Source organism: Scyliorhinus torazame, chromosome 16, assembly GCF_047496885.1.
Source record: "Scyliorhinus torazame isolate Kashiwa2021f chromosome 16, sScyTor2.1, whole genome shotgun sequence".
In the NCBI taxonomy this organism is placed as follows: domain Eukaryota; kingdom Metazoa; phylum Chordata; class Chondrichthyes; order Carcharhiniformes; family Scyliorhinidae; genus Scyliorhinus; species Scyliorhinus torazame.
This window is the reverse complement of record NC_092722.1, coordinates 161,384,768-161,408,582: the sequence shown is the minus strand read 5'-3', so window position 1 is coordinate 161,408,582 and position 23,815 is coordinate 161,384,768. Positions and strand designations below refer to the sequence as shown.

Sequence of the window (23,815 nt, the reverse complement as noted above, 5' to 3'; positions counted from 1 at the left end):
AGTGCTCTGCAGTTGATCAGTGGCATCTTGATCCTGGCATAAGGGTGGCAACACATTATCCTGGAATCACATTTGTGGCAATGGAAACACCCGCCTATTCCCCTAGCTATTGAATCCCCTATCGCCATGGCTTTCGCAAACTTCCTTCTGCTTTCCTGTACATCAGAGCTGTGGTGCCGGGGACTAGGTTCTGGGTGCACACCCCAGAGGAACCATCATTCTCACCAGTATATTTGGAAACCATACAGAAGAAAACCAAAACACAACATCTACATTGTGAAGCGGGGTGTTAGTCAAAGTTATGAAATAATGAAACGAAGGCACCTGTGGATCTTGTATATTGAGTGAGTCACTCATGTTGGTTTAAACGTGACTTATTGTGTATGCCACTGAAGATTCAATACAGTTCTTGTATTGAGAAGGATTCAAATCTGCCTCACGCCTAAGTGATAAACTCATTCTCAGCATTGCCCTGAATCCTTTCTATCCACTTGCTCCCTTCTGTGAGGTGGCCTAATCACCTGCAGATCAAAGTGCAGGATGTTGGGCAGCAAGAAGCATGGCTTTCTCCTATTCCAAGGGGAACTGTAGCATCATGCTGTTACACTTGAGGTCTTCTATGCAACTCCAACAGTGCTAACATACTATTGGAAAGTGACCACAGGCTGCAAAGTTGAAAACGACAGCAGCACTGTTGCCGTTGTATTTACTCCCACACATGCATCGCCGAGCCAAGAAGGGAGTGACTGGAAGAAAGCCAGGTAAACAGTTGAATGTTTACCATCGGTAGCGCTCGAAATGGAGAACAAATTTCTGTTTGGATGGTGAAATTGACTGCACAGGAACAGTACAGTGTATGTTTGGTTAATAATAGCGAGCCTCTTCAAACCTTCATGTTGGCCCCTGATTCTAAACTTCTGCTCTGAGACATGCCTCTATGTAATAATCATTAAAGAAATGCAAGTTGTTGTTGAGAGGAAACAGTGTTGTTCCCTTACAGTTGCCTTCTTTGATTTTTGTTATTCATGCCGAATCTACGTTTAATAAATATATTTATAGTGTCTCCTTGTTATAACTCTTCAGTGCTGTTGTTGCCCAGTTAACTCAATTGCTTTTTCTTTTAGACTTTTTGGTGATGAGTCCGAACTGCAATTCTGGACTGTTGCTGCTCATTATTTGTACAGCTTCTCAAAAGGGAAAGAGCTGATTCAACTAAATGCAGCTCAAGAGAGCCAAGCAAGCCCACTAGATATTTGCTATGACACACTCTGTGAACATTCCTACTTCCAGGTAATATAAATTGAAGTTAACAAATGTTTTCATATGAGCATATGCTTTCCCCCTCCTCTGCTGCATAAGCAACATCAGTGTCCAGCGAGACACCAGTCCTTGTAGTTGGTCATTCACTTGTTAGATTTTTCTTAACATTTTTTTTTCTCCCTGGACCCCGACCCAAATACCCCCATTCTGTTTCTGAACAGTATCCATGAGCACGTCCCAGTCCCTTAGAAAAGCTTATCAAGCCAACAAAAGCAAGAGAGCGTCTAAGAGACAACTGTGCCAGAGACGTGCTTTGATAGTAGCATGATAGTGGTAGTAGCATGATAGTGACAGTGGGAAGTCAGTGAGAGACAGAAAGCACAAACCTGAGAGGCAACAGTGGTGGATACCCATAACCTGAACCTGATTGGAAACACTTGCATAAGTGGCAGAGAATAAAGGAGAGTGAGCAGAGTGCCGGGGATTTTAAATTTATGAAGCCCCAACACTGATCATGACTCTGCGGGCCATAGCCTGCCAACCTGAAAATGCCCCATTATACCTACTCTGCTTCCAGTCCAATAAGCAATCATCTATCCATGATTTCATACCATCCCCAACTCCGTGAGCCCTTGTGTATAAACTTTTTGTAAGTCATCTTATTGACTGCCATTTGAAAATCCTAGTATACTACATCTAGTGTTCCCCTTTATCTACTTTAGTGGCTTCATCTTCAAAAAGCTCGGATAAAGTTGGCCAACAGGATTTCACTTTCCTAAAATTATGTTGCTGTGTTCTGATCATGCTATACTTTTCTAAGTGCATAGTTAAGACTTTGTTAATAGATTCCAGCACTTTCCCGATGAACAATGCCAGGCTAACTTTCCTGCTGTTCCCTGTTTTCTCTCTCCCTCTTTACTTGTAAAGCAGTGTTATGTTTGTTAACTTCCTATCTGCTGGGACTGTTCCAGAATCTTGGAATTTTGGAAAATCATAGCCAAGGCACCCACTATCTTTTGCAGCAGATTCTTTTTGACAATCTGTTCTTATATTCCTGGCTAGATTACTCTCATTCTATTTTCTCCCTTTTTAATCAACTGTTTGGTGGCCCTTTGCAGATTTCGAAATGCTCCCAATCCACAAACTAATGACTATTCTTTGCATTGTTATAAACCTCTTCGTTTAATCTGGGTGATAACGTTAAAATCATAACTAAGCCATTCAGGAAGCTGGGAAACACTTCTTCATACAAATGTACAATTTTCTCCCACAAAAGATAGTATATGCTGGCCAGTTAATTTCAAATATGAGATCAATAGCTTTTTTTTACTAGACAAGACAATGGAAGAGAACTAGAACATTTATTCCCTCGATTCTGTTTCACCCTGCAATAAGATCATGGCTAATTTTTGATCTAAGTCCATTTTGTCCCAAATCCCTAAAGCATCTGGCTGTCTAAAATCTTGTCGATCTCACTTTTAAAATTAACAATTGATCCAGCATGAATTGCTTTCTACAGACAAGAATTCTAAACTTCTATCCGCCTTTGTGTGAAGAAATGTTTCCTAATTTCAGTCCTGAAAGGCAGATGAATGGAGTTAAGATACATATTGACCATGATCTCAAGATTAGCAGAATAGGCTTGAAGGTTTGAGTAGTGTATTCCTAATTCTAAGGTATTTTATTTCCATTCCAATTCTTGTGATGTTTTTTGGTTCTGCCTGGTTAAAAGTTGATTGATTTTATGTGCTATCAATCGTGCAAGTTATGAGACTAGTCATGATTTGAAAATATTCAACGGAAAGATACTTCAAATCAGTAACATGTTTCCTACAATCTCATTTCAAAATAAAAGATTGGCAGAGCTAGGTGATAGTAAAATGGGAAATATGTAATAGGGTGCTCAAAGAGTTAAATGGATAACTGAAATCTGTAACTCAGTCATCCTGTGATGTAAATGATTGTTTGTGGTATATTTAAATATTAGTCCATTGAACAAATAGTTTTGAGCCGATTGTGGGAATTACATCAACATGATTGATTGCTCCCATGTTCTGTGCAACCAAATGATTTGGTTACAATTGGCACAGTGGTGAAATTTTCAGAATTGAATTGCAGAATTGACTTTCAGAATAATATTATTTAATATAAAAGTAACTAGGTTCTGCAATCATTTCCATTTAGAACAATAACCCCCAGAATATTGGACCTATACTTCAATATGCCCAGCTCACTTCTTATTCTGAACATCCTTAGACATTTTTTGTCGTATTACTGAAATGTGACATTACCAGCTTTAATGTGATCATAACATGAAGACTGTAACATTAATGTTTATTTTCTGTTTTTTGAATCTTTGTTATCGTTTTATGCTTAAACTGGCTTAAAAGACCCATGATACCTGAAGGTGCAAATTTACACAAATTAGAAATGCTATAGCTTCCGGAATTAATAGCTATCTTCTGATAACTAATCAACGTGCTAACGGTGAGCTAGGTAGCAGTCGCTATTTAGTGTTCTCAGACATTTCTGCAATTTCAAACAACTGTATTACAAAAAGTGGAAAAAAGACACTCTGTAGACTCTTTGTAGTTGAATTTGAAAAGGAACATTAATAATGAAATAATCTGTTTATGGTATGGTGAGATTGTAATGGGATAAAACAAAGTGACTCAATTACATCCTGTATGACACAATCAGTTATATTTAATGTCGCGTTTTTCTTTCATTTACTTAATTATAATGCCGATACATCCTTTTCTGAGGATATCCTGCTTCTAAGAATTATTTTCTTAGGCATTATCAGATGTTCTTAAAAAATGGCTTCACTGTGATCAGTTTTCATCTTTCTACAAAGTCTTTTAAAATAATTTTATTTATAGAGATCACAGATTGAGCGAGTTAACCTGCAAGAGGCAAAAAGAACAACATATGACCACACAAGGAAATGTGCAGACCAGCTGCTCTTATTAGGCCAGGTAGGAAATATGTATCTTTCTCGACCATCAGCAGTGCAATATACATTTGTACTTTTAATAAACTGCTAAATGCCTAACTTCTGTTTGTTGTCAAAATATTGAAGTATAAATTGCAAGAACTAAATTTGTCTGTGAGAAGAATCACAGTAAAATATATTGGAATTCAATGAATAAATCTGGAATATAAAACTGGTTTCAGAAACTATCATTAATTGTTGTAAAAATCTATCTGGCTGACTAATGCCCTTTTTGGAAGGAAATCTCTCATTCTTACCTGGTCTGGCCTGTGTGTGACTCCAGACCCATTCCAGGCAATATGGATGACCGTTAACTGCCCTCTGAAATTACGTTTATAGGCCACTCATTACAAGAGCAATTCGGGATGGCAAGCAAATACTGGCCTTGCCGGCGATGTCCACACCACATGAAAGAATAAATCAATTTTCTCCAAAGAAATACAGTTACCTTGCAACCTTTTGTGTATTGCTGTCAATTGCATGGCGATCATACAGTTAGGGGTACTCTCCACAAATTTTGGCAGGTAAAATGTGTTGCAGAAACTAAGGGTGGAATTATGCACTTTGGGCACAGAGTGCTGGCTGAGGTGAGGAAACAAGTGTGTAGCTCTCCAGCTGCACTGCCAAGTTTTCGCTGTAGATTGCGTGGCACTCTATGCACAGGAAATCTGAAGGAGTGGTTACCACCTTCACGCTGGCGGGTCGGACCTGATAGTGTCAGCAGCGCCGGCTTCACAGTTCGGAGAGGGTGCCCTGATTTTACTGAAAAGCGTACCCCCCGCCCCCCATACTCTCCCCCAGGATCATCATTCCGCCTCCCCCCCAAAAAAAACCAGATAAGGAGACCCCCCTCCCCAAAAAAAGCACTGTGGCAACATTCCCCATTGGAGCGTCCGAGGGCCCACCCCTCTCTCCACCAAAATTCTTGTTTCAGTGGTCTTGCGAGATTTTCCACCTGCGTCACCATTTTCTCCCGCAGCGAATCCTAGCAGAAAATCCCAGCCGAAGTGTGGCACTTATAGGAGATGCACAATATTGATATTACTTTTAATATATAGATGTGCATGAGTCAAAGTGCTGTAAAACTTTAATGAATATTTAAAATGCTCAGTTCTTTAATATGTAATATTCCATTGCTCTCCGATGTCTAATTAGATGTGTTTATTTCGGTGGATGTAAACCAGCAGCAATGCTGTTGGAAAGTGAGCTGTGAGCTCAAGCTACATCAAATGATATGGACTTTAAAATTGAATTAAATTTCAAACACATCATTCTTCTTCCCAGATAGGCTTTTAAGGTCAGCAATTTTGATATTAAGGTAACTCCAACATAGAAACAGGAAATAGCTATGTTGGTGAACAAAGAATATTTGCTTTTCACAAAAAGAATTATGCTGTCTGACCTCATTATGTCACTGTTTATGTTTGACAGACGGACAGGGCAGTGCAACTGCTTTTGGAAACAAGTGCAGAGAACCCAAGCTATTATTGTGACTCACTGAAAGCTTGTCTGGTTACAACCATTACCTCTTCCGGTCCTTCCCAGAGCACCATAAAATTGGTAGCTACTAACATGATAGCAAATGGAAAGCTGGCAGGTAACTTTCTATCTGTGAGACAAAGTCACGTTACTTAAAATTTTAGTGTACTTTTCAGATGTAGCAGTCTCCGAGATAAGCTTTAATACTGTTGTCTTTCATTGTGGAGATTTGAATTAGGATGGCAATCCTGGCTGAAGAGGGAGTGGGTGGAGCCCTTTTGCCTGTTTGATTGGGGGAGAGGTGGAGCCCTGATGCCTGTGTGATTGGGGAAGGGTTGGAGCCCTTATGCCTGTGTGATTGGGGGAGGGGTGGAGCCCTGATGCCTGTGTGATTGGGGGAGTGGGTGGAGCCCTTATGCCTGTGTGATTGGGGAAGTGGTGGAGCCCTTATGCCTGTGTGATTGTGAGAGGGGTGGAGCCCTGATGCCTGTGTGATTGGGGGAATGGGTGGAGCCCTGATGCCTGTGTGATTAGGGGAGGGGTGGAGCCCCAATGCATGTGTGATTGGGGGAAGGGGTGGAGCCCTGATGCATGTGTGATTGGGGAATGGGTGGAGCCGCACTGCTTATGTGATTGGGGAGGGGTGGAACCCTGATGCCTGTGTGATGGAGGAGGGGGTGGAGCCCTGATGCCTCTGTGATGGGGAGGAGTGGAGCCCCACTGCCTCTGTGATGGGGAGGGGTGGAGCCCCACTGCCTCTGTGATGGGGAGGGGTGGAGCCCCACTGCCTCTGTGATGGGGGAGGGGTGGAACCCTGATGCCTCTGTGATTGGGGAGGGTTGGAGCCCTGATGCCAGTGTGATGAGGGAGGGGGTGGAGCCCTGATGCCTGTGTGATTGGGGGAGGGTCGGAGCCCTAATGCTTGTGTGATTGTGAGAGGGGTGGAGCCCTGATACCTGTAGAATGGGGAGATGGTGGGGCCCAATGCCTGTGTGTTTGGGGGAGGAGGTGCCCGATGCCTCTGTGATGGGGAGGTGGTAGGCCTTGATGCCTGTGATGGGGTAGTTGTGAGCCCTGATGCCTATGTAATGGAGGAGGAAGGGAGCCCAAATATGTGTGACTGGGTGGGGGTGGGGGGGTGGAGCCCCAATGCCTCTGTAATGGGGAGGAGGTGGAGCCTTGATGCCTGTGTGATAGGGGGAGGGGCTAGAGTCCCAATGCCTGTGTGGGTGGGGGGGCTGGAGCCCTGATGTCTGTGATTAGGGAAAGGGGTGGAGCCCCAATGTCTGTAATGGGGAGGGGTGGAGCCCCGATACTTGTGTGATGGGTGGCGGAGCCCCGATACTTATGTGATGGGGGGTGGGGAGCCCCGATGCCTGTGTGGTGGAGGAGGGGGTGAGCCTCGATAGCTACATGGTGAGGGACTGGGCAGTGCAGTGTGGGGGGGAATGCCACGATGCCTGTTGAGGGTGGGTACCCCGTGTCCATGGAGTGGGGGGGAGTGGCAGGGGGTAGTTTCTTTCAAACGCTGAATGGGGTGCCCTTTAAAGAGGTTGCCCCAAGTTCTGTGGAGCCCGTGTTGTCAACTCATCAGACCCCATCCTGCCAGTGATGGTGCAAATTACACCCCTGTTTTCGGGGCATATAAACTGCCAGAGAATCTGGAGAGAAAACCTGGCTGTGCAGCTGGGGAGCTACTCACCATTTCTGTTGCTGATATCTGCATGATATCAAAAATATTTTCACAGACAGCGAACCAGGCTACCTGCCTGTCATATTTGGTAGGCTATTGGAAAGTTTATGTAATTTGAATTATATAGTAAAACCTCAACCAATGATCATGATCTGAATTTTCTCCACTTCCACATGTCAATAGATAGTTTGATTCAGATTTTACAACTGCACAATTTGAAATTGGAAATAAAATTGACAACCTACAAAAAAAAGCCCTTTAAATCTTTGGCATTAAAAATTATAATTTCAATTTGCATCCTCACAAAGAAGTTCAAATTTTGTTTTACACATCAGAAGCCAGGCGTCTGTCCTCTGAAAATAAGTTGCCACTGTGCTCTGATTTTTTTAAATTCCCGCTCGTGCCATTCATCATCAAGCAACAGAGAAAAATCAACCTGGCAAATCCATCAGCACCTCGTAATCTATTTGTCATCTGCTACAGTTTTGGGACTTCCACTTGAGGGTTTTTACTTTTGTTGTCAAGTCTAAAATGCACTGCCATGTCACCGTTCATACTTCTATGCCCCTTTTTGGTTCATACTGGGGCTGGTTTAGCACAGAGGCCTAAACAGCTGGCTTGTAATGCAGAATAAGACCAGCAGCGCGGGTTCAATTCCCGTTCCAGCCTCTCCGAACAGGCGCCGGAATGTGGCGACTAGGGGCTTTTCACAGTAACTTCATTGAAGCATACTTGTGACAATGGGCGATTATTATTATTATTATTATTATTATTATTATTATTATTATTATTATTATTATTCAGTTAAGGTTTAGTGTTGACGTGGAAATAAAGGTAATGGAGAGTCAAAGGTAAATGTTGGACTTGGAAAAGGAAGTCTGCATTGAGATATGAAGCGATCTAGCTCAAATTAAGGTAGAAAAGTTAGCAAAAAAGTTGAAAGATCAATAGAGTGTTATCTTCAAATGTGATCAATCTGGATTACAAAAAGCAACATAGTCATAGGGTGAAGAGGGAATGCATAAAAGAATACACTTCTGTGGTAAGCAGAATAAATCAAGCTGCAAGTTAAAAGGATGTATCTGATGTTAGGAATAATAATACTCCAGGCAATCATGGAAGATGTAATAAGTGTGGGTGGGAGATGATAAGGGAGTTCGAAGCCCTCAAATATTTAATGTAAGGAAATTATTATGCTCGATACTTTGTGGTTTTAGGATGTTCCGAAGAATGGGAGAGAAGGGGAGACGTGATGTATTTGAATTGAATAAATCTGATGTGTTGCTGTTTCAAGAAAATAAAATTGTGATTTAGCCGAAGATTTCCCCTCCTCCCAAAGTGGCTTGAAGAAACATAGCTCCTAGTTATAATATAATCTACTATAGTATGTGTTTTCTTTTTGGGAGCTGCCAGTTGTCACATTGCCTGCATGCAGTAGCACTCAAAAACAAAGTTCTGCGTTTAAAAACTGGATGCTGGAAATCTAAAATAAAAACAGAAAATCTAAAAATCACACAATAACAGCATCAGAAAAATGAGGCGCTGTTCTCTCAGCTTACATTGAGCTTCATTGGAAAACTGCAGGAGGATAATACTGACATTTGTTGCAGTAGGTATGGAGAGGCTCTAATGCTCTCGGTAAATTCTTAATTTTATTTTGCCAAAAACATTTTATTCATGCTTCACCTCCATACCTAAATATTAGATTTGTTTTAAAAACCTAAGAGTGAGAAAATCTTTTTTGATTGTTCATATCTGTAAGAAATTGCTGATGTATACACGCTGTACACCTGAGTTGGTATTTTCAGTATTGCTTTTGAGTATTTCTACTTCATGTAATCCTTGCAGAAGGAGTCCAGTTGCTTTGTCTGATAGATAAAGCTGAGGATGCTTGTCGATATTTACAGACTTATGGAGAGTGGAATCGAGCTGCGTGGCTTGCAAAGGTAAGTGATTCACAATTCATTTTAGGCACAACAGAGCAAATATTTATGCAACAGTTTGTTTTCTTTCTCCCGCCAACCTCCTTGATCCCGCTACTACCTTCAAGATGGTTCACCATCACTTCACCATTTCTCCTCTTTATTCCACCTCCGTGACACTGTTGTTGCTTCGTTGTAATCATAGGCACTGCATTGCTTCAGTACCCTTTGTTCCTCACTGATTGCATGTACACCAAGGGGCCATCTTTGGTGCCCTCCTTTTCATAATTTTTATGCTTTTCCTTGGTCTTATTATCTTAAAACATGAGTTAACTTTCACTGAGAATCATAGAATGGTTACAGCGCTAAAATAGACCATTCAGCCCTTTGTCCACAGGCCGGCTCACTGCGGGATCGCTTGCTTGCCCATTTCCCATGGCCCTGCAGATTATTTCCCTTCAGATAATTATACCATTCCCTTTTGAAAGCTACAATTGAATCTGCTTCCATCGCATTCTCAGGCAGTGCGTTCCGGATCCAAACCACTCGCTACATAAATGACATTTTCTCATGTTGCCTTTGGCTGTTCTGCCTCTGGTTCTTGACTCCTCCACCGATGGGAATAGTTTTTCACTATCCAGACACCTCATGAATTGGAACACTTCCATCAAGCATAGTATGACACACGCACCTATCTACATCAATGGCTCCGAAGTGAAGATGGTCAATAGCTTTAGGTTCCTGAGGGTCACCATCACCAACAGACTGTCCTGGTCCACTCGCGTTGAAGCAACAGTTAAGAAAGCACAACAATGTCTCTACTTCCTACGGAAGCTAAAGTAATTTGGCATGTCTGCATCGATTCTCACAAACTTCTACTGATGTGCCATAGAGAGCTTCCAATCCAGCTGTATGGTATGGCAACTGCTCGGCCCAAGATCGCAAGAAACTGCAGAGTGTGATGAACTCAGCCAAACCCATCACACAAACTTGCCACCCCCACATTGATTCTGTCTACACCTCTCGCTGCCTTAGGAAAGCAGACAGCATTGTCAGAGACCCCTTCCAACCAGGCTTTGCCCTCTTCCAGACCCTTCCATCAGGCAGAAGTCTGAAGACCCGAACAGCTTCTTCCCCACAGCTACTAGACTCCTCAACGACTCTCCCTCAGACTGATCTGTTCCCTGTAAGACACTATTCACAACACCCTATGCTGCTCTTGCTCATGTCGTATTTGCTTTGTTTTTGGCTCTTGTCCGTGCTGTAAGCAATTACTTATTTGTCGATGTACTGTGTGCATTTTCGCATTCACTATAACTATCTGCTATTCTTTTTTGTCTACTGTGTACATTTACTTGGCCACAGAAAAATACTTTTCACTTCGGTACATGTGACAAATCAATTTTTTTTAAAAAAATCAAATCTCCTCTCAACCTTCTCTTCTCAAAGGAGAGCAGCCCAGCTTCACCTATCTATCTATGTAACTGAAGTCCCTCATCCCTGGAGCTGTACTGTAAATATTTTCTGCATCCAGATAGATGCCTTCACATCCTTCCTAAAGTGTGTTGCCCAGAATTGGACATGGTATTTCAGCTGAGACAAAGCCAGTGTTTTATAAGTTTTACCATAACTTCCTTGCTTTTGTACTCTATGACCCTATTTCGAAATCCCAGAACCCTGTCTGCCTTTCTAACTGCTTTCTTAACCTGCCCCACTACCTTCAGTGAGCTGTACACATTTGCCTTTAGGCCCCTCTGTTCCTGCAGCATCTTCATAATTGGATCCTTTATTTTATGTTGCTTCTTCTGGTTCCTCCTACCAAAACATATAATTCCGTATGCTGTGCTATCTATACACCTTCTCCTTTGAACTAAAGGAAATTGCTATACTCTCCAATTGCTTTTCCAACATTTAAGATTTAGCAGAACCAGTAATTTCCTCCATTTTAATGTCAACAAAGCAGAAGCTATTGGGGGGATTTCCCAATCCCTTTTTCGTCCGACAGGAACGTAAAATCCCACAGGAGGCCAAATCACGCTTCATGTTGACATGAGGGTATGATTGTGATTGTCCCCCTCTCCTCTTCTCTTCCCCCCCCCCCCCTCCACCTCCCCTCCCAGTGGCATGACAGGAATCCTGAGGTTTTACATCAGATTCGGCATTACGATAAATTTACATTTAATTAGCACTCCTCTATGCATGATAATCTCCCCCCCCCCCCCCCATTACATAATCCATTCACATCCCCAAGGCGTGCAGAACCTGCCAGAAAAGTTCAGGTGAGTGCACTGCTCGGGGGGGAGAGGTCCATGCCTGGGCACTGCTAAGTTGCTGGCCGGGCAGGCTTTGCCAGTGTTACATTGTGGGACCCGTCTCTTCACTTTCTTTCTACTATGAATTGAACAATACGGTGGAGAAAGCTGTGGTTGGGGCTGGCGCCTTCAATGCCATTTTTCCCTCCTGCTGTAACACTGCCAAAAAATGGGAAAATTCCACTCTATATTTTCTGGTCCTTTCCAATGCCTGGATGCCTTGATCTTGACTTCACCTACCTCGAGCTGAGCCACAAGTTGGAGATCTTTGGCCTTCTGCTTCACCTTGAGCTCGACTTCTTTCCTAACGTCGTCTTCATGATTAAGTCTACTTTCTTCCACCTCAGCAATGGCCACCACATTAACTTCTCTGCCAAACCCTAGATCTTGCCTTCATCATCTCAAAACTTGCATGTTCTATCCAGTGAACCAACCTCAATCCTGATCCATGCAAAGTCCTGCACTTCTATCACCCACAAGCTCTAGTGGCTCCCTGTTCCCTAGTTAACTTAAAGTTCTTGTCCTTGATCTTGTTCTCATGCCCTAACCCATCTTAGTGGCATACATGCACAAATCCTCAGCTCTAATCTTTTCTCAAACTTTTGAATGCTGACACAGCCTTATCTTCCCATTTTTGTACTTTTTTGTTCTGATATTAGAAGTTTTCATTTCATAGATATGATTGCATTCCATTCCTGGGGTGCGCTATGGAAAGAGAAAGAGCATGTCTGCCCTGTCCTTTTATATGGATAGCCCCCTTGTGGTAGTGTCACCTCTGGGTGTGTCTTGACTGCCCATTGGTTGTGTCCTATCTTACTGCCCTATTGGTTGAATGTCTGTGTGTCATGATGTCTCTGGTGCTCCCTCTAGTGTTTATTTAGTTCTAGTGTATTTATATTAACCCCTTGTGTATCTACAGTGATGCATATCACCACAGCTTCCACATGATATGATTATATATTCTTAATTTAAATAGTTTTATTAATGATTTTCTGTGTCCTGTGTTGGTCAGCCAACTGTCATTGACAGTCCAACATAAATCTCTGATAGAAACAAAGAGAAAATTATAGGAAAATTCAGCAGAGAGAAAGCACTTCAGATTGATGACCTTTTGTCAGAAGTTCTGTTTCTCTCTCCACTGCCTGGCCTGTTGAATATTCCAGCATTTTCAGCATTCCAGCATGTGCAGTATTTTGCTTGTGACAAGTCTCCTTTATCTGGTTACTTTAACTAACCAGGGCTTCTAATGAATGACTGATTTGGGCAGAAAAGTTGCCTGGTACCTGTTTCAATTACAAGTTCTAGTCAGAATTCAGCTATCAAGCAAGTGAATAAATGATGCTCTGTTAATCGTAGTTTTATTTGTTCTTTTAATTAAGGCTGCATTTGTTGCCAACACCGTGCATGCACAGTTCTAGTGTTTTACTCCATTAGATCTTTGTAGCAGATGAAGTAGGCAGTGGCTATAAATAAACAAGGAGCAACATTGTGACGCTTTTACTCTGCTTATTTAGGGAAATGGAGGTCAGGATACTGGAATGTTCTTCCTCTCTTCATCCTCTGTGAGGAGAAACCTCTGTTTCCCTCCCTTCCTCCACTCCTGGACACACCTTCAGTGATGTCCGTCCCAGAGTGAGGTTCCCCCGAGAGCCTCAAACTAACCTGCTAACAGGGATGGTGGTGGGGAAGGCTGCATACACCCTGGCCATCCTCTCCGTGAGCTCCAGATGAGACCGCCCGCCTTGGTGCTTATTCAAAAGAAAAACTTGGCAATGACTGAGGCCGAATTTGGGTCCTGCCCCTGCCACCCATTGGGAAATCTAATGTTGAAATAATATGAAAAGCAGTAACAGACTGTTGCGTACTTAACACCAATTTCTTGATGCTAACGCCACGTTCTAACATGTGAGCTTGTTCATATAAAATCGTGTTTCTCCACTATTTTAATCAATTTTAAAATAAGATGGGTTGGCACCTTTGAATTTCTCAGGAAAAGTAAGCATTTGTATCCTAGTGTTTGAGGAGTCAGATTTCCAGGCACAATTATTAATAAATGTATTTGAGAATTTGTGACAAGACATTTGCAAATCGCAGATACTGATTTATTCATAACATAAGGGAATAAGAGTTTTGTTCTCATCTGCTAAGGTTTCATATCTCAGTAAATTGTGGCATGTAAGAGGTCATAGACATTTATGCAAGTTTCCTTTTACCGTCTGAATTAAAAATGTGAAGATCAAAGCCATTGTTTTCAGTCCCCTATTTAAAAATTCTGTTACCAGCTATGGACTCCATCCAGCACCCCGACGTCTGGGGCTGATGCAGACTGTCGCATTTCATAAAATGATAGAATTTACAGTCCAGAAGGAGGCCATTCGGCCCATCGTGTCTGCAGCAGCCCTTGGAAAGAGCACACCACTTAAGCCCACATCTCCACCCTATCCCCTAACCCAGTAACCCCACGTAACCTTTTTTTGGACACTAAGGACAATTTAGAATGGCCAATACACCTAATTTGCACATCTTTGGACTGCGGGAGGAAACCGGAGCACCCGGAGGAAACGCACACAAAGGGAGAACGTGCAGACTCTGCACAGATAGTGACCCAAGCCGGAAATCGAATCTAGGACCCTGGAGCTGTGAAGCAACAATGCTAACCACTGTGCTACCGTGCCGCCCCTTTGACCCCCAAGATGAACTTCGACACATCCACGTCATAACATCTCCCAATGCTGTCCATGCCTCAGTTCATCCGCTGCTGAAACCCTCAGCCCTGTCTTTGTTACCTCTGCACTTAATTATTCCAACACATCCTTGGCTGGCCGTCCACATTCTTCTTCTTCTAGAGGTAGCTACTTTGTTTATTCATGGGTTGCTGAACCATGGCTTTGTGCTTTGATTTTACTGTGGGACAGGGCAAGGAGGCAGCCACAAGTCAACTGCAGCCAGAACTGTGTTTGAACCCCTGCATTGCTGGTGTTATTTTGAAGCACACACTAGCCTTCTCGCCAATTGAGCAACTTTGTCCTAGTACCTGCTCAGGGCTCAGTGTGAAATTTTGCTTTATAATACTCCTGTGAAGTACCTTGGAATGTTTTGTTACGTTAAAAGCACTGTATAAATATAAGTTGTTGTTGAATGTACTATGACCCATCTTGTCACGTTAGTCAGAGGGGCATATCAGAAAATATTTATCTTTTTAATTTCTTTAATAAAGGTGCGTCTAAACACAGAGGAGTGTGCTGAAGTACTAAAACGCTGGGTTGATCATCTTTGTTCATCTCAAGTAAACCAGAAGTCAAAGGCTATCCTCATCCTCCTTTCATTGGGCTGTTTTAACAAAGTTGCAGAAATGTTATACAGGTAAGAAATGTGTCTTCTGTCAAAATGAATGTGTGTGTGTGTATTTATATAGAATACTAGTTGATCTGGGAATATCGGTTGTGGACAAGACCTTATAGTCACAGAATTGAAGGAATAAATTCAGATCAGCAGAATAGTTATTGTGAAGAATCTTGCAATTCTTATTTGCTTTGTGTCTTTGTTTATTATGAGTACTGTAAACTCCTTGTAACAGAGGCGGTTAAGAGGAGATTTGATAGAGTTTACAAAGAGTTGAAATGTTTCAATGGAGTAAAAAGTCAAAACTGGCTCCAGTGGAGTAACCAGAGAGCAAAGATTTAAAATAATTGGCAAAAGAACCTAAAGTAACATGCTGTAATATTTTTTAAATGCAATGAATTGTTATGACCTGGAATGTACGGCCTGAAAGGTGGTGGAAGCAGATTCAGTAATAACATTCAGAAGGGAATTGGTTAAATAATTGAAAAATAAACATTTTGTGTGTTATCGGGAAAGAACAGAGGAGTGGAACTAACTGGATTGCTCTTTCCAAGAGCTGGGCTCGGGTAAGTTGAGCCAAATAGCCTCCTTCTATGCTGCATCATTATATTATTCCGTTATTAAATGTAACAAGCACCTTAATTATTAAATCTAACTAAATTATGGAATTTAATAAGTTAATTAAATATAGTGAATAAAGTAGAGTAACTTAGTTCTAAGTTCTAGTGAGTAACTTACAGAATTTAAAAAAAATAAATTGAGAGTACCCAATTCATTTTTTACAACTAAGGGGCAATTTAGTGTGGCCAATCCACCTAGCTTGCACATCTTTGGGTTGTGGGGGCGAAACCCACGCAAACTCGGGGAGAATGTGCAAACTCCACACGGACAGTGACCCAGAGCCGAGATCGAACCTGGGACGTCGGCGCCGTGAGGCAGCAGGGCTAACCCACTGCGCCACCGTGCTGCTCTAACTTACATCTCAATTACAACTAGAATGTTGAGATTCTAGTTGCACTGCTGTTGTGTTTCGCTGATGGTGCTTAATCCAAAAATGACAACTGCAAAGGATGTATCTGATGCTGCTTATGGGCATGATCAGTAATGCTTCTGTAGGCACTATCTGTGGAGGTTTCTCTTGAGGCAGTAGCAGGGCTCGAGCTGTGCTTTGCACTTGGTTGAGGGGTGGGGGAGCAAGCTCAGAACGGAAAGCAAAATAAGACAGCTGATGGCGACAATAAAGTATGTCAAATGGGCCTAGAGATCAATTACATGATATGTGCCTATGTCTCAAAAGCAAGCACTGGGAGCCAGGCAACTTTTGCATGCACACACACACAGATGATTGTTAAAAAAAACCTCTTCTAAATGTGCCCCTGAATAAAAGTCTATTTGAGAGAGAAGAAACTCTGCACATCGAGGAGCAGCAATTGGAATCGCAATTTTATAAAACTGAGTTTTAAATTCTAATTCTTCACACTTTTTTGATACTTCAGTCTTCTATTTATTTGTAAAGAAGTAGGTTCATGTTAATATTTCTGGTAAATATATATTTTTTACATTTCAGCATGCGATATTTTGACAGAGCTGCACTGTTCCTGGAAGCTTCTATCAACTATGGGGTTGTTGAAGTAAATGAAAGTACAAATATCCTTTTTAATTTAAATGGAATAAATATTTTTTGTTCTGCTGAAACAAGGGTTCTCTACCATGCTTTACTGCAAGCCTATCTTCACTAGTCAATATACACATTGGAATTCTTACAATCCCCACACTATAAGATTAGCCTGATCAGCAGTCTCGTAAATAGGTCCTGAGCCATTTGCTCACCATACAAGCTTGATGTTGAAATTGGGCACATCAAAAGCATCCTGTGGGATGATGGCTGCCCTGGTCAGATCATTCCATTCAGTATATCACGCAAACTCATGAACGGGCCTAAGGCTGACATTTCTGACCCTGAGACGTGTCCTGTCTACCTCAGACTACCCTGGAAGGGAAGGTATCTCAAAACTTTGAGCAACAGCTGAAGCTAGCTCTTTCTCACGTTGCTATGCAGTGGCAACACGAGCGGCATTCGCCACTAACCGGATGCTGCCTTCAAGCCAAAACGACGTTCTGCCTTTCACACAAATGAGTAATGTGAGATATGAGTTTCAGTGCCAGTGTGATGCTCTGTATGTAGGCCGTACATGCCAAAGACTGGCGGGTCATACCAGACGACATGTCCCATTCCGCCGTTCTCAAGAGGCAAAATACAGACTGTGCCCGACCAACCCATGCTTGCAAAACCCAAAGCATTAAATGTGATTCCGCAATTGGACAACATTTGCTAAAAGTGTGCTAATTTAAGATTGTCAGTCACGCTTGCAGTGTGGTGCATTTGCTTGTACTGGAAGCCACATAAATCAATACACAGGGCGTTGTTCTTTGCAGACAGAAATAATGTGTACACACATTGTGTCTGTTACAGCTAAACTAAATAAGTGATAGTCATTCCACAGGACAATTCCTTGGCCAATCAGAGTCGAGCTGCTTGGTTTACATTTCAAACAATGCTTAGCAGTTAACTGTCAGTCACCATCAATTGGTACATTCTCTATAGCCACGGGTCTAGCAACAATTAAGCACCCTCTTACACAGTATCCAGGTGTTTTCCACTGACATTGGTATTCTTGCAAAAATAGAAAACGCTGGGAAAACTCAGCAGGTCTGGCGGCATCTGTGGAGGAAGTAAACAGAGTTAACATGTCCATATGTCTCTTTTTCAGAGCTATAGAGAGAGAGAAAAATGTAAAGGATTATATACTATATAAGAGGGGGTGAAGCAGCTAGAACAAAGTAGAAGGTCAGTGATGGGTGGAGCTGTAAAAGATTGCAAAATGATGTGTAGGTCACGAGACAGAGGAAGCGTTAATGGCAGGAGAAGATGCTAGTAGTTGCATGAAGGAACGATATCAGAATGTGCTAATTGGAGAACCAAGGTCAGTGCTCAGTGAAAACAAAACTAAAGAACGAGTGACAGAAAGCCTGGTGGGGGAAGGGGAGGGAGGTTTTTGCATTGGGACAAAACATTTTTGAGATATAAAAGAAAAGGTTAAGATGGAAGTGCAAGGTCACAGTCTAAATGTTCAGTTATGAGGGCTGCGATGTGCCCTCACGGAAGATGAGGCTGCTCCTTCAGTTTGAAGTGTTCTTCCCTGGAGCATTGCAGCAGGCTAAGGACATGCATATGGGCTTCAGAGCAAGATGCAGAGTTGTAATGGCAAGCAACAGGAAATACTTGCAGGCTGAATGAAGGTGTTCCACAAAGGAGTCTGTGTTTAATCCCTCCAATTTAGAGGAGACTGTATTGAGAGCATCGAATACAGTAGACCAAATTGAAGGACGTTCAAGCGAAATGTTGCTTCACTTGAAAGGGGTGTTTGCGATCTTGAATGATGAGGCGGAAGGAGGTAAAGGGTGCGAGTGTTGCACCCTCTCCAATTGCAAAGGAATGTGCCATGGGAAGGGGATGAGGTGTTGGGTGTGATGGAGGAGTGGACCAGGGTGTCATGGAGGGAACACTCCCTGTGTAATGCTGAGTGGGATATGTGTTTTGTGGTGGTATCATGATGGAGTTGGCAGAAATGGTGGAGGCTGGTGGGGTACAAAGGGAGGGCCCTGTCATGGTTCTGGGAGGAAGGGGAAGGGGTGAGCGCATAGGCGCAGGAGATGGATCAAACCCAGATGCTTTTATATTGGTATCCTTGCGATTGTCTTGATGAGTGAAAGACTAAAAGTTTTTTTTCAGAAATATTCAACGGTTCTTTACTATTAAACCACTATTTTTGTACTCCTCATTGCCAAAGCCACAAGCTGAGAAAGATTTTTTTCATTCTAATTCAAATAAGGGAGTGTGTACTTGCTGCCAATCAGTGTCCAACTGTTTTAACTTATTCCTAAATTTTTGCCTCCATTCTCCTGCTCATCACTCTTTCTGTGCACAACTTCTTTACATGTTTTTCATTAGTTTTAATCTACACGGCCCTATCCATTATTTAAAACAATGTGTACGTTTTCTGTAATATTTACTATTTTATCTACCTCTCTGTCAGGCTAGAAACTCCTTGCAAAACTGAAGTGTCTCCATTTTTTATTAATGAGTGTTACAAATTAAGGTCTGCTGTAGATTTTTCAAATCATTGACTAAATTTATTCATGTCACTTGGTCCCATAAGCAATCTAACCATTCTACTTAAATAGAGTTGACTCACGCTGCCCTAGATCTACTTGCACGATTGCATAACCTGTCCCGGATATTTGTGCATTTTGCACGTACCCTTCAATCTCTCCGGAGGTGGACCAAGCGACAACCAATCGATGAGTGAACTGAGCATAACATTTATTCCAGAAAAAGGTTTATTTTGTGTTCATCCAGTACACAATGGAGTGGGGGCATGTCGAACATCGTTCTACTTCACACTCGTACAAAATGTAGCATAGATTCTAAGAAGGGAAAATAATCAATTCAGCTCCAGCAGTTTACCTGAACTCTTTCACCAGTTGTTTTAGACACTCGCATTCATAAAATACTAAGTTTTAAACTGTGAAATTATCTCTATGTTGCATTTTTGTCATTTTACTGTTTTCTTTTATTTATGCTAAATTAATATTGACCTATGTTGGAACTAATAGAATATTTTCCACCATAAGTTCCAACCATGCTGAAACAAAATTGGTTAATGCCAAGCGGAGTATAATTTGTTCAGTTTTTAATTTAGGTTTGTGCTGGTGCAAAGATTTAACCTCAGCCTCAGCAAGCATCCCCCACTGTAGCATGTTGTCATTTTCCGAACCAGGTGCCGTTGTGACATCTCTCAAAGTATAATTGCTCCAAATCATAAGCGGGCTTGTGTTACGGGCTCATAACTTGTACTGTGACCAGAGATTCCCCCGGCCAGGTTAGTTTTATTTAATTCCTAGATGCTGACTTTTATCTCATCCATGTTCAGACCCAAGTTTCAGAATGATTTGAACATAATTGCCTCACCATGCTCCTCACAATACACTTTGGTTGTCTTTCAGACTAAAAGACACTATACCTCTTTTTTGAGGTATAGTGGAAGATAAGTCAAATTGTTAAAATATTTCTTCCAAAAAGAACAGATGATATACAAGGGTTGCCAGTGGAGGTCAGTTTTGGGAATTAGTGGTTTATGTTCTTGCTGCTGACGTCCATTCATCATTCCATCCACTCCTTTTCACTGTTGCTATCTCTGTAATACAACAATTCCTCAGGTTTACAGATTGTTTTAATTCTAGAGTGCATGAATGCCCTCATTCTGCAGATATTAATCATTTTACTGTACAGGTTGAGCATCCCTTATTCGAAAACCTCTGAAATCCACACTTTTTTCTGGCTGGGTCAAACATTGCTGAATCAATCTGCTGTTCCTTGATGCTGTCTTTGATGTAAGATTTGGCGGCGGATTTCAGCTGCCTGGACACGGCGCTGTTCTCCACAAAGCGCTTGTGGATCGCTTTGGTACTCTGACTTGGGATGTCGGAGGTCCATTTGCCTAAACCCGTTACATGCGCACCAGAAATCCAACGTGTTCACGCCTTTCTCCCCCTCCAGGAAGGTACGGAAGAGATGAGCTCCATCCTGGTCGCCAAGTAGCGAGGGCAAAGACTTGGTCCACCTGGTGAGGAGGGATTCTGGAGATGCCCTGCCCTCGGGCTCACCCAGCTCGTCGTCTTCACTCCTGTGTGTGTTTAAGTGACAGCTTTGGGCTTGAGGCTTTGTGTCTTGGTGGCCTGGGAGCCATGGGCTTGGCATCTGTCGCTTCCTCCTCTGTCCCCTTCCTCCCCTGGTACCCTTGGGCGAGGGGCATCTGCTAGAAAGCTGTACGGAAGGCAAAACACCATGAGAGCAGTGCTCATGGCTGTGGACACGAGGCCCCGAGTTCTCTCACTCTCTCTTTCCGTCGACTTTGTAAAGCGCCTCTCCAGTTAGCAGGGGATCACACAAGTTCCCTCTTTCACTCTTTCAATCAGCTTTGCTAAGCGCCTCTCCAGTTAGCAGAGGATCACACGGCCGCCTTCTGTCTGCAATAGAAATATCGATCTAACGAAACCCAAAGCTGCTCAACTTCAAACAGGATGAGAAGCAAATAAAACCACACACAGCAAGGCAGGCTTTTCAATCAAATCTTTTGCGTGTGTGTTTCTTCCCGAGATGTCTCTTGAAGCTAAACAAAAGTATTAAAAACTCTTGAAGGTTATTGAAATGTGGACGGCTTGCTGGATGAGCTACCACATTATATAAATTTACAGGTATTCCAGAATCTGAAAAATTCTCAAATCAGAGACACTTTCTACCCCAAGCATTTAGAATAAAGGATGCTCAACCTGCATTATTGGAAAAGTTTTATGTTTATTAAATTATTTTCTAGATTATTTTAATGCTCAAAGAAAAATATGGTGAGTGATAATGGTATTTACAGTGTCCCATCAGGCCCATTATTCAAGTGGGGCTAGTCTGAGAACACGCACGAACAGACTCAAAAACGGCTTCTTCCCCACTGTCACCAGACTCCTAAATGACCCTCTTATGGACTGATTTCATTAACACTACACCCTGTATGCTTCATCCGATGCCTGTGCTTTTGTAGTTACATTGTATATGTTGTGTTGCCCTATTATGTATTTTCTTTTATTCCCTTTTCTTCTCATGTGCTTAATGATCTGTTGAGCTGCTCGCAGAAAAATACTTTTCACTGTACCTCGGTACACGTGACAATAAACAAATCCAATCCATTCCAATCCAATCTACATGCAGAATATGTCACTGCTGTAAATCTGGAAAGTATTAAGACTTGTGCTATTATGTAAACGTGAGTTCTGAACTGTGTTCACTTTCTGGTAGAAGAATCTTTTTTTGTGGAGGGTTATTAGAGCTTGAAATCTTGTAACATAAGGGGCTATTCAGATAGAGGCAACAACATCATTGATTAGGGAATCAAGCATTTTAAAGGAAGAATATAAAAGGAAATAAAGAAAAAGGCAAGAAATTGGGATTAAATGGCTCGTGTTGAAGGTACAGGTACAATGGGCCGCCTTCTGTGCTGTAAATTATATAAAATGAAATGTAGTAAACAGTTAACTATTGTTAAACTGAAAAAAAAATTTTGTAGTCCCATGTTTGGACAGTTGCCCAAAACACAGCACATTATAACGTAACAGGGTTAGATTACTATATATGAATTGAGTTTTTTTTTAACCGATTCCTAAAGCACAGCATTGCATGCCACAACTGGGTTTTATCTTAATCTAATTCTGCTTAGTAACATGAAATAAAAACTTACGGGTGAGTTCAAAATGTTTGGATGATTATGGTGGTGATTTAAGAATTGTGTCCATAGAATATGCATTCCAACCATAATTATTTTAAAAATAAAGTTCTGATGATCCATGCTAAAAAACTTTGCACATAATAGTGTGTGATTGTACTGAAAGGTATTTTCCTTAATAAGATTTCACAGAAATTTTACAATGCAGTATATGCAGATTATGCAAGGTACTTAAAGATGCTGAATTTACAGGAAGGGGCAATCCTGTTTGCCACCAAAGCAGGCGATGCAGGAGCTGAACTGCTTAAGGACCTGCAGCAGAGCAAAGAAGATAAACCTGTTTCATGACTTGTAAATGTTAACCTTCAAAATTATGGTGGCTCTCCATAGTTTCAAAGGTTAATGGAACCAGTTGGTGACTAAAGTATAGCACTTTGAATGTGTTGCAGTCTCCAGTTGTGCCGTCTGAACAAATTACATTCCAATTGTTACTCTACAGTGAAAATCCGCAAAAAAATAACTTGTATGATAGTATCTCATTGTAACACTTTCTGGCATGTCCAGACTTTTGATACAGTTTTGATTTTCCTTCTTTGGTGTATGACTTCCACATTAATGAAAAATCTGGATAAAATCTCTCTGTGGCTGTAATATGTTTTAAGCAACAACTTCAGATGTGGAAAATTGTCTGCACAGTTATCACTAATAGATTTATTTTAAATGCTACAAAGTCTTTTATTTCTGTAATTGGGCAAGATGTGGACATCCTCTGTGATTAGATAATTTTTTCTGGGTATGATTGCACTTAAACCTCCTTAATGTTTAGCGATTAACAAATAATTGTTTGTTGCTTGAAAAGCTAGAATTATTCAACTGTGTAATGTGTATAAATGATTTATAAAATGAGGTACAAAACATTACAGTTACACTTTGTATATAATTCAATGTTTAGTTTGCTATGAAGTGTTGATTCCAAACTGTATTAAAGACATGAATCAGAACGACATTGTGAGGGTTGCATTTTCAGCACACAAGCACATGGTGACACTACCAGAGACAGATTAAGCAGGGGAGGTGATGAAGGAGGATGAAATGGTAATAAATGACAAGACCACACTAAAACAGGGTAATAAAGATGACTTTGACCAGGACCATCTCTTGAGCATGGAATTCTTCTCACCTTAAGGCAAGATGGTAAAGCAAGAGGAAAATGCTAGGAAATTAAACTGACATGTGGGTTATCGGTACCCCAGTATTACACTCACCATGTAATATTAAAATATTTTTAGTCTAAAGTGTTGGTAAATTATTTACATTCATTTGTGCCTGAGTAAACTTGATGTACATTATTACAAATCAAAAATGGTTTTAAATATTTTCCTTTTAGTGTTGTCATAGGTTATTTCTACAAACAGGAAAGCCATGGACACCTGTTATTTTTAAGATGCCGCTGTATGATCTTTCCCTGCTTGTGCAAT

The 23,815-nt window shown here is 41.5% G+C and overlaps 1 protein-coding gene across 1 annotated transcript in view; it reads left to right on the top strand.

Moving 5' to 3' along the window:
• Positions 1-23,338, top strand: part of wdr11 (WD repeat domain 11) — a 158,852-nt gene extending 135,514 nt beyond the window's left edge. The window contains exons 23-29 of the mRNA XM_072479339.1: positions 1,125-1,290; positions 4,143-4,238; positions 5,687-5,852; positions 9,276-9,373; positions 14,879-15,024; positions 16,571-16,651; positions 22,529-23,338. Coding sequence (XP_072335440.1) covers positions 1,125-1,290; positions 4,143-4,238; positions 5,687-5,852; positions 9,276-9,373; positions 14,879-15,024; positions 16,571-16,651; positions 22,529-22,685 — 910 coding nt within the window. The 3' untranslated portion in view covers positions 22,686-23,338. The remainder of the gene's footprint in view (positions 1-1,124; positions 1,291-4,142; positions 4,239-5,686; positions 5,853-9,275; positions 9,374-14,878; positions 15,025-16,570; positions 16,652-22,528) is intronic.
• The last annotated feature ends 477 nt before the right edge of the window (positions 23,339-23,815 follow it).